General features: G+C 37.0%; 1 protein-coding gene across 1 annotated transcript in view; it reads left to right on the top strand.

Moving 5' to 3' along the window:
• Positions 1-15334, top strand: part of SIPA1L1 (signal induced proliferation associated 1 like 1) — a 409883-nt gene that overhangs the window by 315306 nt on the left and 79243 nt on the right. The window contains exons 11-12 of the mRNA XM_004371003.2: positions 4972-5075; positions 8086-8243. Coding sequence (XP_004371060.1) covers positions 4972-5075; positions 8086-8243 — 262 coding nt within the window. The remainder of the gene's footprint in view (positions 1-4971; positions 5076-8085; positions 8244-15334) is intronic.

The following is a 15334-nucleotide window of genomic DNA, read 5'->3' on the forward strand; positions in this document are numbered from 1 at the left end:
GAGATGGTATCTCATTGTGGTTTTAATTTGCATTTCTCTAATGGCTAGTGATCGCGAGCATCTCCTCATGTGTCAAAATTTTAAATTTTAACCAACACATTTATTAAGTGTCTTTTTTGGGCTGTCACTTTCATATACATGGTTTCACTTCATCCTCACAACAACAATAATATAGAGAAGCAGCAAAATGAAGTGACTTGCTTGTAGTAATTTAGCAAATAATCCTACTAGTATTCAAATTCAGATATTTTTACTTCCAGGTTGGGAATACAGGTAATTGCAGGTGTCTTGCAAAGTGAGAAGTAGGTAGAATGTAGTAGTGGCTGACATCTAAGTATCACCCTTGCTCCATGTCTGTCTTTTTCTCTCATATTAGTGATTTTGAGAAGGCTTGAGCTCCAGGTACATACACATGGGCACTCACATGTTTCTTGAACTGACACGGTATGAGTTTGCCTGTCATGGCAAAGAGTAATACTGCAGTCTCCTACTTAACTCCGTCCTTAGTGAAATAAAGTATCCCATCTCCTGATCGTGGCTAAAGGTACACTGAAAAAAATATTCGTAAGTATGGTAGATGCCAGAGCAGGTAGAATTCTTGACTTAAGCAACTATTTTTCTCCAAATGCCTCATTAGTTTATGAGTGAAATAGTATCACAAGGCCAGAAACGTGCTTCATATTGAATGTGTATCAGGGTTTCAGACATGAATACCATGCCTGTCTGTGCCTTTGAGCATTGGTCTCTGCATCTCCAGACCCTGAGGCAGGGTTTCTTAGACATGTGATCCTTCTGTATCTGACTCCAGCATGTGGTTGTTGTTAGGTGCTGTCCAATTGATGCCTATAGGACAGAATAGAACTGCCCCAAAGGGTTTTGTAGGCTGTAAATCTTTGTGGAAACAGATCACCAAGTCTTTTCTCCGGTGGAGCTGCCAGTGGGTTCAAATTGCCAACCTTTCAGTTAGCAACCAAGCACTTAACCATTGTGCCACTGGGGCTCCTTGACTCCACCATTTAAAAAAACAAAAAAAACTATTGCCATTGAGTCAATTCCAACTCATAGTGACCCTATAGGGCTGAGTAGAACTGCCCCCATAGGGTTTCCAAGGAGCAGCTAGTGGATTTGAACTGCTGGCCTTTTGGTTCACAGCCAAGCTCTTAACCACTGGACCACCAGGGCTCCTGACTCCACCATAGGGGGCTTAAATGGATGGTTCCCAGTAACCAGGTGAATATTAAAATTTTCCAGACTATGAATAATAATCAGACCCAGAATATATCTGTGATTTTTTGTCTGGCATTCGATATGTACTATAATGGGAGGACATTCATAAACTGAGTTTAAGCTGTCTTCATTCGATTGACTTTATTAGTCTTTATGTATTTAGTTAATGAGATTTTCATTCTCTTTGTGTTTGTAAATATTAAAAACTAGGAACTTTCCAAAAATCAGATTGCATAGGCAGATTTTCTTTTGGCTAGCTTTTTAAAAACATATGCTTTAGTAGCCAGGAAGTAGCTATATAGAAGTCCATTTACTTTTTCCTGATTCAGATCCACATCACACACACATATACACATTTATCGTCTCAGATGTAGACTACTTAAAAGCAAAAGATTTCAGCCAAGTAACAAAGGATAATTATGACACTGACCATATTTGAAATAGCTTCTGTAAGTTTATTAATCTGTTTGTGTTGTCTTCAAATAGAAATGTTTAATATAGGATATTATCACTTATCCGTACCTTTTCGAAGCAACGGAGAAGAGTATTCTTACCATTCCTCAAATATTCAGTGTCTTCTTTGAATATTAGAAATTCTACTTTCTATGCCTTAACATAGAGTACTGACCTTATTAATGGAGATATATGCCATGTACTGGTAATGACAATCAAGATGACCCATATTATACTTGAATTTACTTTTTAAGTTTTAAAGCTCATTACAAATATGAACTAGCATCATCTTTCCATCTCTGCTCTACAAGCATATTTTCACTTCAGAAATTGCTCAGTATGTATTCTCTTCAACCAGACAAAAGGAGAAGAAAGGAATTCAAACTCTTGCGATTACTATCTACATAATCAATACCCTTTACTGTTGTTGAATCAATTCCAACTCATAATGACCCTATAGGACAGAGTAGAACTGCCGCATAGGGTTTCCAAGGCTGTAATCTTTACAGAAGCAGACTGCCACATCTTTCTCCTGTGAAGCCACTGGGGAGTTCTAACCACCAGCCTTTTGGTTAACCCAGCACTTTAACCACGGTGTCACCAGGGCTCCTATGTACATAATAGAAGAGTAAAACCTTACTCAAACCAAAACCAAATTCACTACCACCAAGTTGATTCTGACTCAGAGAGACCCTATAGGACAGAATAGAACTGCCCCATACTGTTTCCAGGGGTTTCTGTAATCATTATGAAAGCTGACTGCCACATCTTTCTCCTGAGGAGCAGCTGGCGGGTTTGAACTGAGAACCTTTCAGTTAGCAACCAAGCGCTTTAACTACCGCACCACCAGGGCTCCTTCTTAAACCTTACTAGGGAGGATGGAAAAAGAATGCTTGCTATATTTCCTGAAGACTTAAGCATTCGATGGTTTATTTTTAGTATTTTGGGTGACCCTGCAACCTTTTACGCAGCACAGTCCCTGTGTCAAGTCTAGGAAAGCTGTGTTCTGGGAACTTGCTCCATTCTGCCTTCTAAAATAGCTGTGACTAGCTTCCAGTTCTTCATAATTGACTTTTTGTTAGAAGTTTGCTTTTTGGAAATGTATCCATTGTTGTTCAAATAGTAGGATTTGTTCAAAATAAGATTGAAATCAGATTGAATGACTTTAGTGACTGTGAATGTTTGGCATTTTTGATAGAGGAAAACTGTATCATTTTGTATGTATTTCTGTTACTTCTGTCAGGCTTTGGAAAGTGGTTTAAACAAAACAAAAAAACCACAAAACATTTACTTACCATAGATAATACATTCCTTTAAAATGGGTATAATTTTCTAGTTTAATGTTACATTGAATTAGTCATTGTTTTGGCCCTAGTTTCAACTCTAAAATGTATAAAACTGTTTTCAAACTTTAAAATTAGCAGCAAAGCTCTGGGATTTTCAAAGGTCCCCAGAAAAAGGTTGGTCAAGTAGCATACATTTTTAAAAAATGAGGAATGCAAAGGGAACAGAAAGGACTAGAAGTAGAAAAATAAATTATCTCCAAGGTTGTCTTCCACATCAGTTTGCTGCTCTGTCAGTAATCCTTTTAGAATTAGACAGACATGTAAAGAAAAATGTAATAAATGAATACGGATGACAGTCCTTTCTTCTAGTTCATTAACTTTGCTTAAAATTGACTTTTAACTACATGTCAAAGCTGACACATTCACTTTAAAGTTTTAAAAAATGTACTAATCAATTCTACAGATATTTATAGCAACGGCCTTTAACAATAGATAAGTTCTCCATACTCAAGACTTGTCTTAAATTGTTTGATTATAGTAATGTAGTTTTTTCGTGGGGGTGGTCATTAACATTTAGAAGATATTTTTCTTGGGAAGTTATATGTTGGTACGTATTTTTGTAATTTTTAAAAATTAGTGCATACTTTCTTCTATTTTTAGCTTATTTTAACACCTTGGCATTTATGTCTGCCTCAAAAATTAAAATCCTTCAACACGCTCAAGGTTGAAACTGAGGGCTCTAGAAGAACATCTTTATAAATCTGTCTGCAAGTCACAATTGTGCTCTATTCTTGGAGCAGTACCCAAAGGCAGTAGAGCTACTGCATTGAGTCATTTGGGAACATTTATTAAAAATAGATTCCTGGGCCCAGCCCAGTACCCCCTCAGAGCATTTCTAGGGGTGGAAATCTGCCTTTTAAACTAGCTCCCCAGGTAGTGCTGTGCATACTAAATTTTGACAACTTCTGCTTTTTGGTGCCAGAGGTTCTGTCTTGCAGCCTTATTCTCTAAAATGCAGTGGATTGTTTGAGTCCTTAAAAATATAGTTGTTGGAGTTTCAGTTTACCTAGAATGAATGCACCTCTGTTCACTTTGCAGCCTGTAAACCCAGATACTTCCCTGTCAGTTGGGCAGTTTATAACTCTCTTCTGTGGTTTCCTGATATTTGTGGGCACATTGATTCTGAAACTTTATTAACAATTAAGTGAGTAGAGGTTAGTTTTTTTCCCTTAAGAAAGGTGAGAGCAAAACACACGCATGTGTTTTAGAAAATGGTTGCACATTTACTATAGTACTTTGTTCTTCAGTGTTGCAATCTCATTAAATTACCACCTATTTGTTAGGAACAAAACAGTTCTCTTGTTTCAATCAGAAGTATTAGAAAAGGCGTTCTTCATGTCTGTGGATAGAATTCAGGGATCTGTGTACTTGGATAAGACATAATTAGATCTTTATTTTTACTGACCCCTTATTGAAATTTAGCATTTCCTGCAATTATGAATATAGACAATAAGCTACAGTAGAGTAAGCTGTATTTGTGGCTTTGTCACCAGTAGAAATCACAGATATTTTCATGTCATGTTATCTGTTGTTACAGATACCTTAAAATACTGCTTATGCTCTTCATTACTTCAAAGTTATGGAAGTCATTAGACCCGATGCTAAATCTTGTTATAAATCTTGTGCTGTTTTAGCATATATATTTTTTACTACTGATAATTATATTTTTCAATATAATTGATTTCTGTTGAAATCTTAATGTATTTTATTTTATGCATTTATAACTATTATTCTGAGAAGTGGTCCATAGGCTTCACTGTACTGCTAAAAGGATCAGCTACCAAAAAAGGGTTAAGAGCACATTTACTGGATTCTTGTCTAGGATCTTTTGATTCTAAGCCATTTCCTTTTTTTGAGATATTCCTCTTAAATGAATTTTTTTTCTAATCATATAGTCATTTCATCATTTATATATATATATATATATATTTTTTTTTTACTGTAGCTGACTCAACTGGAACTCATTCTCTGTACACAACATACAAAGACTATGAAATTATGTTCCATGTTTCTACCATGCTGCCCTACACACCTAACAACAAGCAACAGGTAAGAGATGCTTGTGTTCTCTGTGTTTTCACCCTTGTTTCATTTTCCCCAGAAGCCTAAGTGGCAAGTTTGTAAAATCTTAAACTAGAATTTTATATTGCACCTGTCACAGCAGCAGGAAGCTTTGTACTTTGTGGAAGTAAGGAATAGCAAATGAGCTGAAAACAAATGAAGAGACAAATTCTAGGTTAACAGCCAGCTGGATGGCTTTGTGAATTAATCATTTGCTTTTCACCCATGGGGACTGAGGTTTTCATGAAATTTGAAGAGAACAAGTTGAAATGATGGTGATTAGATGACTCTGCAGGGTTGCAAAGAACATACATGAGTGGGTGAAGTTTAATCTCAAGAGGCCAGTGTACAAAAGCAGGAAGATAATGCTGTTTCGTTTCAGATTTCACAGGAGGTTTGGTATGCTAACTTGGAGAGAAAGAAATGTCTTTGGGATCTCAGAATAATGTTCTTTCCTAGTGTTCATCAGGATATAGCAAGCAACATAGTAACAATTGCATGTGTGTACATTATATACAGAGTTTCTTTTAGAAAAATCTAAAAGCACATTGCCTATTACTAAAATGTAGTAAGTGATTGAATCCCTGGATGATGCATACAGTTAAGCACAGGGCTACTAACTGAAAATGTTGGCAGTTTGAACCCCCCAAGAGGAGCCTTGGAAGAAAGGCCTGGTGATCTGCTTTCCAAAGGTTACAGCCATGAAGACCCTATGGAGTGCAGTTCTATGCTGAAACACATGGCGTCACCATGAGTTAGAATTGACTCATGGCAACTGTTTTGGTGTTTTTGGTTTAATAAGTAATTAGACAGTAAAATGCAGAAACTAAGAAGTGACAGATTGTTACAGAGCAAAATGGAAACTGGCAGTTTTATTTTAGAGAGTATGTGGTAGTTACTGTTTTTTTCGAAATATCTCAGAATAATTGATACAAAAACTGAAATTTATAAGAATCAGAGAGCTAACAAAGTCTCCTTTCAATAGCTGTTATAAACATGAGCCAATCCAGTTTTATTTCTGACCTTAAAATGGATATAGATTTTGTTATTGTCAATTGTACTAATAGAACACAGGCGAGCTGCAGAGTGAATGACATCCTCTTTCACAGAATTTAACCAAACACTGATCTAATCTAACACTTCATCACTTTGGGTTTGATTAGATCACAGGTCTAGGTAACAAAATTTTGCCTTTCATTACTTTTACCAGAGTAATCAGAAATAGGAAGCAAAGCAATGAATCAGCTATAAATCTAAAATAAACTTGTTTTAAGATAAACTTCCTGATCTGGACTTTGTTGAAGATTTTTTTAATGCAAATTCCAAGTTCTCGATTTCTCTGGGAGAAAAATATCATGCTAAGAAAAATACACTAGACTTCTTATTCTGACCAGTCAGTAGACAGAAAAATTTAAGAATATTAATGTATCATCTTTAAAGGGGAAATAAAGGCTTATTCTACTTGATCACTCAGAAAAGAGAGGAGATTTGTGAAAGAAAAAGTTTAGTAATGAGATTTAGATTAATTGCCTGATTTCTAACTAAATAGGTTTACGTGTTGGGCAGAGTGAGTTGGCATTTAAATGGAAAGACATCTAAATTATTTCATTTTAGGGTCCCTTGTTAAGATATTACTGTTTCACATTAAGCCATATTTTGAAGAAAGGATGATATTGCAGGGGAAAGACAGTGACATCATTTCTGCAGGAATGGCTTAGTAAATAGACATGCTGAATATTTGTCTCAGATCCTGATTACATTAATAATCTTTGATTATCATTGTATTCTATATATGTATTCAATACAGAACATCCTTTATTTCATTAACATTTGCTTATATGTCATGTTTAGAAATAAACTTCCACTTTAGAAAATAGTTTGGGATGCTTTAAAAATTCCTGAATTTAAAGGACATGTCCCTAGCACTCTAACTCCCAGTTCTCAACCCTAATCTAAAAGGCTATTGTTTCTCCCAGCTGGCAGCTAATACTAGATCATTGATTTTACTGGTAAGTAATTTGTATACCTTAATGTCACCAAACCAAAGAAAACCAAACCTAATAAGTCGACTCTGACTCACAGCAACCCTATAGGACAGAGTAGAACTGCCCCATAGGGTTTCCAAGGAGCGACTGGTGGATTCGAACTACTGACCTTTTGGTTAGCAGCCTGAATTCTTAACCACTATGCCACCAGGGTGTGACCAGATAACTAAAAGGATAAACATGCAAGCTTAGTTCTAGTGGATAGTTTATATAAATATGCCGCACTGAGTTGTTTTCTTGCTTTTAAAAGTGTCTGTATAATAAATATGAGAAATACAAATTTTGTTCAGTTTTTCTCTATGCTTTTGAATTAAACTGTCTAATAAATGCCTCCTGAAAGGCACTAGCCTAGGAGGATTTGGGGTACCTGAATTTCAAGGCCCTCAGTAATGTGTTCATGTGAAACAGCAGGTGGTCGTAAGCAGTTTTCACTGTAATTAAAGAAACTACTTAAATTTGAAATTTAACCTGCTTTTAAATTGTTAAAACATTCCAGAATGTTATTAATTTCTATATTACCAGCTTGTGCCACAAAAAATATATCAGAAAATGCCTTAGCCACGTTTTCTTTAAAAGAAGCCAATTAATCCAGAACATAAATTACATTGTAATTACCTCAACAATTCTCGTCTCTAAAAATCTTCCCTATGAAAATGAAACAAAACTGTTGTTATGGAAACTGAGGATTTGGAGATGCTGGGACTTGGCGTAATATGCCAGATATTGGTCAGACCCATTTGAATGGGCTATAGTTTGATGCAAATCGCAGAATATTCATTTTCATGTTCTTCCTTGAAGGAAATGAAAAGAGAGGCTAAAATATTGAAAATAACCTTATAGATTACCTACCCTGATGTGCATTAATTAGTAATGAATATTTTAAATACAGTTACATAAGGGTGAGGGGGAGCAGAGAGTTATCATTGATGTTGGTTGTTTGTTTTTTCTTTTAGCTCCTACGCAAGCGGCACATTGGAAATGATATTGTAACAATAGTTTTCCAAGAACCTGGAGCACAGCCATTCAGCCCGAAAAACATTCGTTCCCACTTTCAGCACGTTTTCGTCATTGTCAGGGTTCACAACCCTTGCACGGACAGTGTCTGTTACAGGTATTGGTGCTACCACAGAGGGCCCCGTCCAGCTCTGCTTCCCCAGCTGGAAGTGGGACGTCTGTTACTATTTATTTTTGTCTTTGTGCTATACATGCGGATGGCCAGATCCACACAGTGACGTAACCTGATGGCACTCACATTCCTCAGACGTGTTGGTTAGACACGCGCTGTTTCCATTTGCACCCCCTCCTTAGGTGGTGTCCTTCATCTATACCATCTGATTACCCACTAACTAATTACTCATATTGCTAGTTATATTTTGCTTTTGGTATGGCAAGAGCGGAGAAGAGTGATCATAATAAATAGTAAAGAGAGATTCATTTTAAAAAATTATTATTAAAAAGGCACAAAGCTACTGCAGTCTTAGAGGCGTTTTATTAAGCGTTGATGGTAAAGTTGTTTCAGTGTCTCTTGTTGACCTTGTCTCACGATTATCAGAATTCAGGTATCTATCTGCAGAGGCCTTTACCAGGTTTTGAAGAGGACAAGGACGTATGATACTGGGTTGATACGGACATAGTGCCAAGACAATATGTGAGGATATTCTAGCGTTTTTAAGATACTTGTAATATGAATCTGTCTTTTCAGAATATGAAATTTTTAGCATATCTTTCCATCCCTAAAATTTTGAAGATTAAACTTTGTTAACTTTGAGTATTTGTTATTGAAGTAACATAACCACCTACACAGAAAGTGACCCGCACAAACTTATATTGGTTTGTGAGGTCCGCAGCTGTCTAATTCTAGGGGTAACACAGGTTAATAATAAGTAAGCGTAGTTCAGGGAACAAAACGAATGGTTCTGTTGGACCCCTTTGACCTCTCCTGTTAACTGCCACTGTCCTTGTACACATCACAGGAGTTGACGTTTGTTGAACCCCTTTTATGAGTGCACCACTCTTCTGCGTACCTTACATATGTTGCCTCAGTTAATCTTTAAAACCTATGTGGTAAGTACTGTCTTTATCCCCATTTTCAGATGAGGAAATTTAAGCACAAAGGGGCCAGGTGACTTGCCCGAGGTCAGCTGGCTCAGACAAGGCACAGTTTAGATTCAAACTCAGTAAGTCTGATTCTAGAGCCCAGTCTCTTAACTGCCCTGCTGTGCTCCCTCTCTCACATGCTGTGTAAAAGGGATGATCTTTGCAGCCCTTGCTTCTGACACATGGGCTGTTCCAGAATTTCTTGGGTGCTAAGCCTGTGTGAAAACCCAAGGCCCAGGGAGATCTGTAGTTCCTAGTCTCGTGGGGTGGAGACTCCAACAGTGGAGACCTAGATCTGAAGCCTCTTCTCAAGGACTCAGTCTTTGAAAGTTACTCTGGTTAAGTGTAGAATCAGCGCAGAACCTATGACTGTAATTGGAATGGGTAACCGTTGGCATTTAGAAAATACCCTGAACAACTGAAACATGCTGTGTACTAGAGTCATGCAAAGGATTTCATGCTGGTTTGCATATAGAAAGCTAAACCCTTCTTGAAAGGGCACTAGGAAATATGGGGAGTGGAATGCTGCGCAGTTTCTTTTAAAGAGAGAATCTTCTTTTCCGGCTTGTGTGTAAGTCAGTATTTTTCACTAGAAATATAATGCAAGCCACATATGTAATATAAATGGATGGTTCCCAGTAGTACTAATTTACTGTAAATAATAATAAATAATAAAATATTCTAATAGCCAGATTTTTTTAAGTAAAAAGAAATAGATGAAATTAATTTTAAGACTATATGTAAGTTAACCCAATAATACATTTTATTTACCCAGTATATCCAAATATTATCATTTCAACATGTAATCAGTATTTAAAAATTATTAATGAAATATTTGATATTTTTGTGTACTAAGTCTTTGAAATCTGGAGTGCATTTTAGACTTAACAAACAGCACATCTCAATTAGGATGGAAAATTTTTATTGGGAATACTTGACCTCTATTTAGATTTTTTAGAAATTTACAGTTGAAAACATAAATTCATACACCAAAATTGTTCCAAACATAATTTTTTTAAGTTTTACAATAACTGAATCAGGTGTCAGTTTTTAAAATTTAAATTCACTAAAATTAAATTTATTCCCTAGTTATACTAGCTACATTTCAAGTGCTCAATAGCCACATGTGGCCATTGACCACTGAATTCAACAGCATAAATCTAAACAGACTGATAAAGAGAAAAGGTGTCTTAGCCTTCTTCAACACTTTGTTAAATGAGGAGGTGAGATCTGTTTTATTCTTATAAACCTCTCTCCCCTCAAAAATGATGATTTTTGTGTTTCTTTTTTTTAATCTATTGCCTTGATAGCCCATCTTTTTAACTCTCCCGCTGTGACCCTAACCAAACTAGTTGCCACTGAGTCAGCTCTGACTCATGGTGACACCATATGTGAAAACCCTGCTCCCTAGGGTTTTCAATGGCTGTGATCTTTTGTAAGTAGATTGCCAGGCCTTTCTTCCAAGGTGCCTCTGGGTGGACTCAAACTGCCAACCTTTTGGTTAGTAGCTGAGCACTAAGCATAACTAGGCAGTGGGGGCTATTGGAATGCTAGGCCATTAAGGTGATACTGTATAGAGTTACAGGAAAATGTACTCACTGTCAACAGTGTATACAGGGATATCTTTAAGCCAGAAGGACAAATTTAGAGATTATTGTTATCTATTTATTTTTTACCAATTCTTTACCCAGCACTTACCATATATATATATATATATATATATATATATGTATGTATGTATGTATGTATATATATATAAGGTACCATTCTAGGCCCTGGGGATACAACAGTGGAACAAAACAGAGAAGAATCCCTACTCTCCTAGGTTTTACTTTCCAGTTGATCTGGAGATAAGACCTGAAATCATGTGGTGTTATACCTCCCTGGGGAGTGGAAAATCTATACAGGGAAAACCTAACTGATTCAGACTAATTACAGACACAGAGATGAGTTAACCTTGAATACTCATGGCATAAGCAAGAACATGGAAATCAATCACTAATGTACTAAAACTTAGGCGCATAACTGATAATAGAGCCCTCCAGTCTCTATTATTTTATTTATATAATTGCAATGAGCTTAATTGTCTGATCTCAGTTGATAGAGCACATTAGAAGCAACAAATCAAAATGATAAAGGAATTGTTAGTGGCAAGCATATACTGAAAATATCAATAAGTGATTACTGACAGAGGAGATGCAGAAAAACTATTAACATAAAAGATACAAATTCAATATGCCTAGCAGTCTGGAGTCATTTGGTTTGGGCACAAACAACTGAATAAACTTCAGTTACTCCTGAGGACCTCACTCTGTAAAACCTCGGTGTAAAATAACACCACATTTCAACAACAAATGAGTGAATGGATCTAGTACTGATTATCAAAAGCTGCAGATATCACAAAAAAAGACAAATAATGAAAGATCACAACCTCATCTGTGAATTACTCTTGCTCCCCAGCCCCCACCCCCCCAAAAAAAAACTCAGTCTAAATCTGATCAAACCTCTAGACAAGCCAATTTACAGGAAATTCAGAAGACAAGAACATGTTTCTAGTCAGCAAAATTAGGACTCAGGACAGCTCTAGAATACAAATGACCCAATTTCTTCAACAAATACATTGTAAGAAATAAAAGAGAGAGTGAGAGAGATGGGAAGGGAATTTATTGATTTTTTTTTTTTTTAATTTAAGATAAATTAATCAGTTGCAGTGGGTGGACCTTATTTGGCTCCTATTTCAGACAAAAAGAGAGCAGTAGGACATTATAAAAAACCACTTGCAGTAGAGTCAGTTCCAACTCATGACAACGTGTGTCAGAGTAGAACTGAGCTCTGTAGTTTTCAGTGGCTGGTTTTTCGGAAGTAGATAACCAGGCTTTTCTGGGTGGACCGCTAACCTTTAGAAGTTGGAACACTGACTTAATGTCGATGATATTAAACCATTACTGTTAATTTTCAAAGTAGTGTAGTGTAATGAGTGGTTATAATGTTGACTCCTGAGTCTTCCAAATGAATGTTAAATTGTGATCAGTAGCTTTGTTTAGGTAGGTAGAAATATATGATACTTCTCTCAGAAAGATTTTCACAATTCAGTGGTTAAAATGTAATAAATGTTGAAAGGGGTTAGTACTGTGTAGCACAAAAAGTGCTTGGAATCAGAGCAGATTGTTAAGGCTCTCAGATCTAAAAATCCCTGTCTGTGCAGTGGAAGGTTGTTTGACATCTACTTAAAATCCCATAAGTAAATTATCCAGCGTAGGCAGGGAGTGTACTGTGTGTATATTAAATGTTTGGGCCCTTCTTCTTTCACTCTCTAGAATAAAATTTTTTAAAAGTGTAAGACTAGCTTGGAAGAGAAAAAAAGTCAAAGAGGGTCAAGTGAAAGAAATTTCTTTTGGAAGGTCTATTCCAAACCATAGTTAATCAGCATCCCTGTTGTCTAATGCAGCTGACCTCTCTAAGACAAAATCTGAATAGGTCACTCTCCTGCTTAAAACACTCTAGAGTAAAGTCCAGACTCCCTAGAAAATTCTACTTCATGGGGTCCTTCAGGTCTGGTTTCTCCTCTCTCCTACCTCTGCTGGCCCCTCTGCCAATCCTGCACCCCCACCCCACCTCACTTTTCAGCCACGGTAGAGCTACTTAGAGCTCTCAGAACTTACTGTGCTCTGCCCCTCCTCTTCGCACATGCTCTGGGCTAGAATGCCTCTCCTTACACCTATCCCTTGCTCCTCCTTCCTCTGATAAATTGCTGCTCTTATCTCTGGGAAAGCTCTCCTGGCCTCCCAAGACTAGATGAAGTGTCTTTCTTAAATGTTGCCATTAGTTCCCTATACCTCCCGTTAGAACATTCAAACCAATGTATGTAGCTCCCACCAGAGTTTAAGCTTCTGGAGAGCTGATCCTGTGACACACTCATCCTCGATCCTCAACGCTAGCCCTGTGCCTCTCATACAGTAGGTGCTCAGTCAGTGATTGGAAGCTCCCCAGGAAGACAACGATTGCCATGTGTTTGTTCTGCCACTGATCATCCTTGTCCCTTGCCCCGGTCTCTGATCTTGGGAAAGTGCTCTAAGCTGGAAATCTGACCCAGGCTCCAAGAAGGGGAATCTTTCCTCTACCTTTTTGATGCTTTCTGCTTCTCTGATTTGAGTTTTGAGTTGGGAACTGTTGCTTATTGCTGCTTCCACTGTGCTGCCAAAATCAGAGGGTCTGTTCTCATTTTCTTCCATTAAGACTTCAGATGTCCCTGGAGCATTCTCATGTATCAACTTTAAATTGGCTTTTAAGTATCAAGACCTGTTACTTCATCTATGGTCTTTGATGCCAACAAATGTTGTTGTTGTTAGGTGCCGTTGACTGGTCCCTCCTGATAACATGTCCAAAGTACTTGAGGTGAAGTCTCGCCATCCTCCCCTCTAAGGAGCATTCTGGCTATACATCTTCCAAGACACATTTGTTTGTTCTTCTGGCAGTACATGGTATATTCAGTACTTTTCACCAACACCATAATTCAAAGGCATCTTCTGTCTTCCTTATTTGTTGTCCAGCTCCCGCATGCATATGAGGCAATTGAAAATATCATGGCCTAAGTCAGGCTCACCTTAGTCTTCAAAGTGATATCTTTACTTTTTAACACTTTAAGGAAGTCTTTTATAGCATATTTGCCCGATGCAATGCACCGTTTGATTTCTTGACTGCTGCTTCAATGGGCATTGATTGTGGATCCAAGTAAAATGAAATCCTTGACAACTCCAGTCTTTTCTCCACTTGTCATGATGTTGCTTATTGGTCCATTTATGAGGATTTTTGTTATTTTTTATATTGAGCTGTAATCCATACTGAATGCTGTAGTCTTTGATCTTCATCAGTAGGTGCTTCAAGTCTTTTTCACTTTCAGCAAGCCAGGTTGTGTCATCAGCATAATACAGATTTTTAATGAGTCTTCCTCCAATCCTGATGCCACGTTCTTCATATAGTCCAGCTTCTCAGATTAGTTGCTCAATTTGCAGATTGAATAAGTATGGTGAAGGGATACAACCCAGACACACACCTTTCCTGATTTTAAACCATAACAAAAGAAGAGACTGAAAAGGTAATTAAAAAACTCCCAACAAAAAAAAGCACTACTACTACTAAAGGTATTTCAGAGCATAGAAAAGGATGGAATACTCCCAAACTCATTCTATGAAGCCAGCATAACCCTGATACTAAAACCAGGTAAAGACACCACAAAAAAAAGAAAATTACAGACCAATATCCCTCATGAACATTGACAGAAAAATCCCCAACAAAATTTTAGCCAATAGAATTCAGCAACATATCAAAAAAATAATTCACCATGAATAAGTGGGATTTATACCAGGTATGCAGAGATGGTTCAACATTAGAAAAACAATCATTGTAATCCATCACATAAATAAAACAAAAGACAAGAACCACATGATCTTATCAATTGATGCAGAAAAGGCATTTGACAAAGTCCAACACCCATTCATGATAAAAACTTTCAACAAAATAGGAATAGAAGGGAAATTCCTCAGTATAATTAAGGGCATTTATACGAAGCCAACAGCCAACATCATCATAAATGGAGAGAGTCTGAAAGTATTCCCTTTGAGAATGGGAACCAGACAAGGATGCCCTTTATCACCACTCTTCTTCAACATTGTGCTGGAGGTCCTAGCCAAAGCAATTAGGCTAGAAAAAGAAATAAAGGGCATCCAAATTGATAGGGAAGAAGTCAAAGTATCTCTATTTACAGATGATATGATCTTATACACAGAAAACCCCAAAGAATCCACAAGAAAACTACTGAAACTAATAGAAGATTTCAGCAAAGTTTCGGGATACAAGATAAACATACAAAAATCAGTTGGATTCCTTTACACCAGCAAAGAGAACCTTGAAGAGGAAATCACCAAATCAATACCATTTACAATAGCCCCCAAGAAAATAAAATACTTAGGAATAAATCTAACCAGAGATGTTAAAGACCTATACAATGAAAACTACAAGACACTACTGCAAGAAACCAAAAGAGACCTGCATAAGTGGAAAAACATACCTTGCTCATGGATAGGAAGACTCAATATTGTGAAAATG

This window comes from Trichechus manatus, unplaced genomic scaffold, assembly GCF_000243295.1.
Source record: "Trichechus manatus latirostris isolate Lorelei unplaced genomic scaffold, TriManLat1.0 scaffold00010, whole genome shotgun sequence".
Classification (NCBI taxonomy): domain Eukaryota; kingdom Metazoa; phylum Chordata; class Mammalia; order Sirenia; family Trichechidae; genus Trichechus; species Trichechus manatus.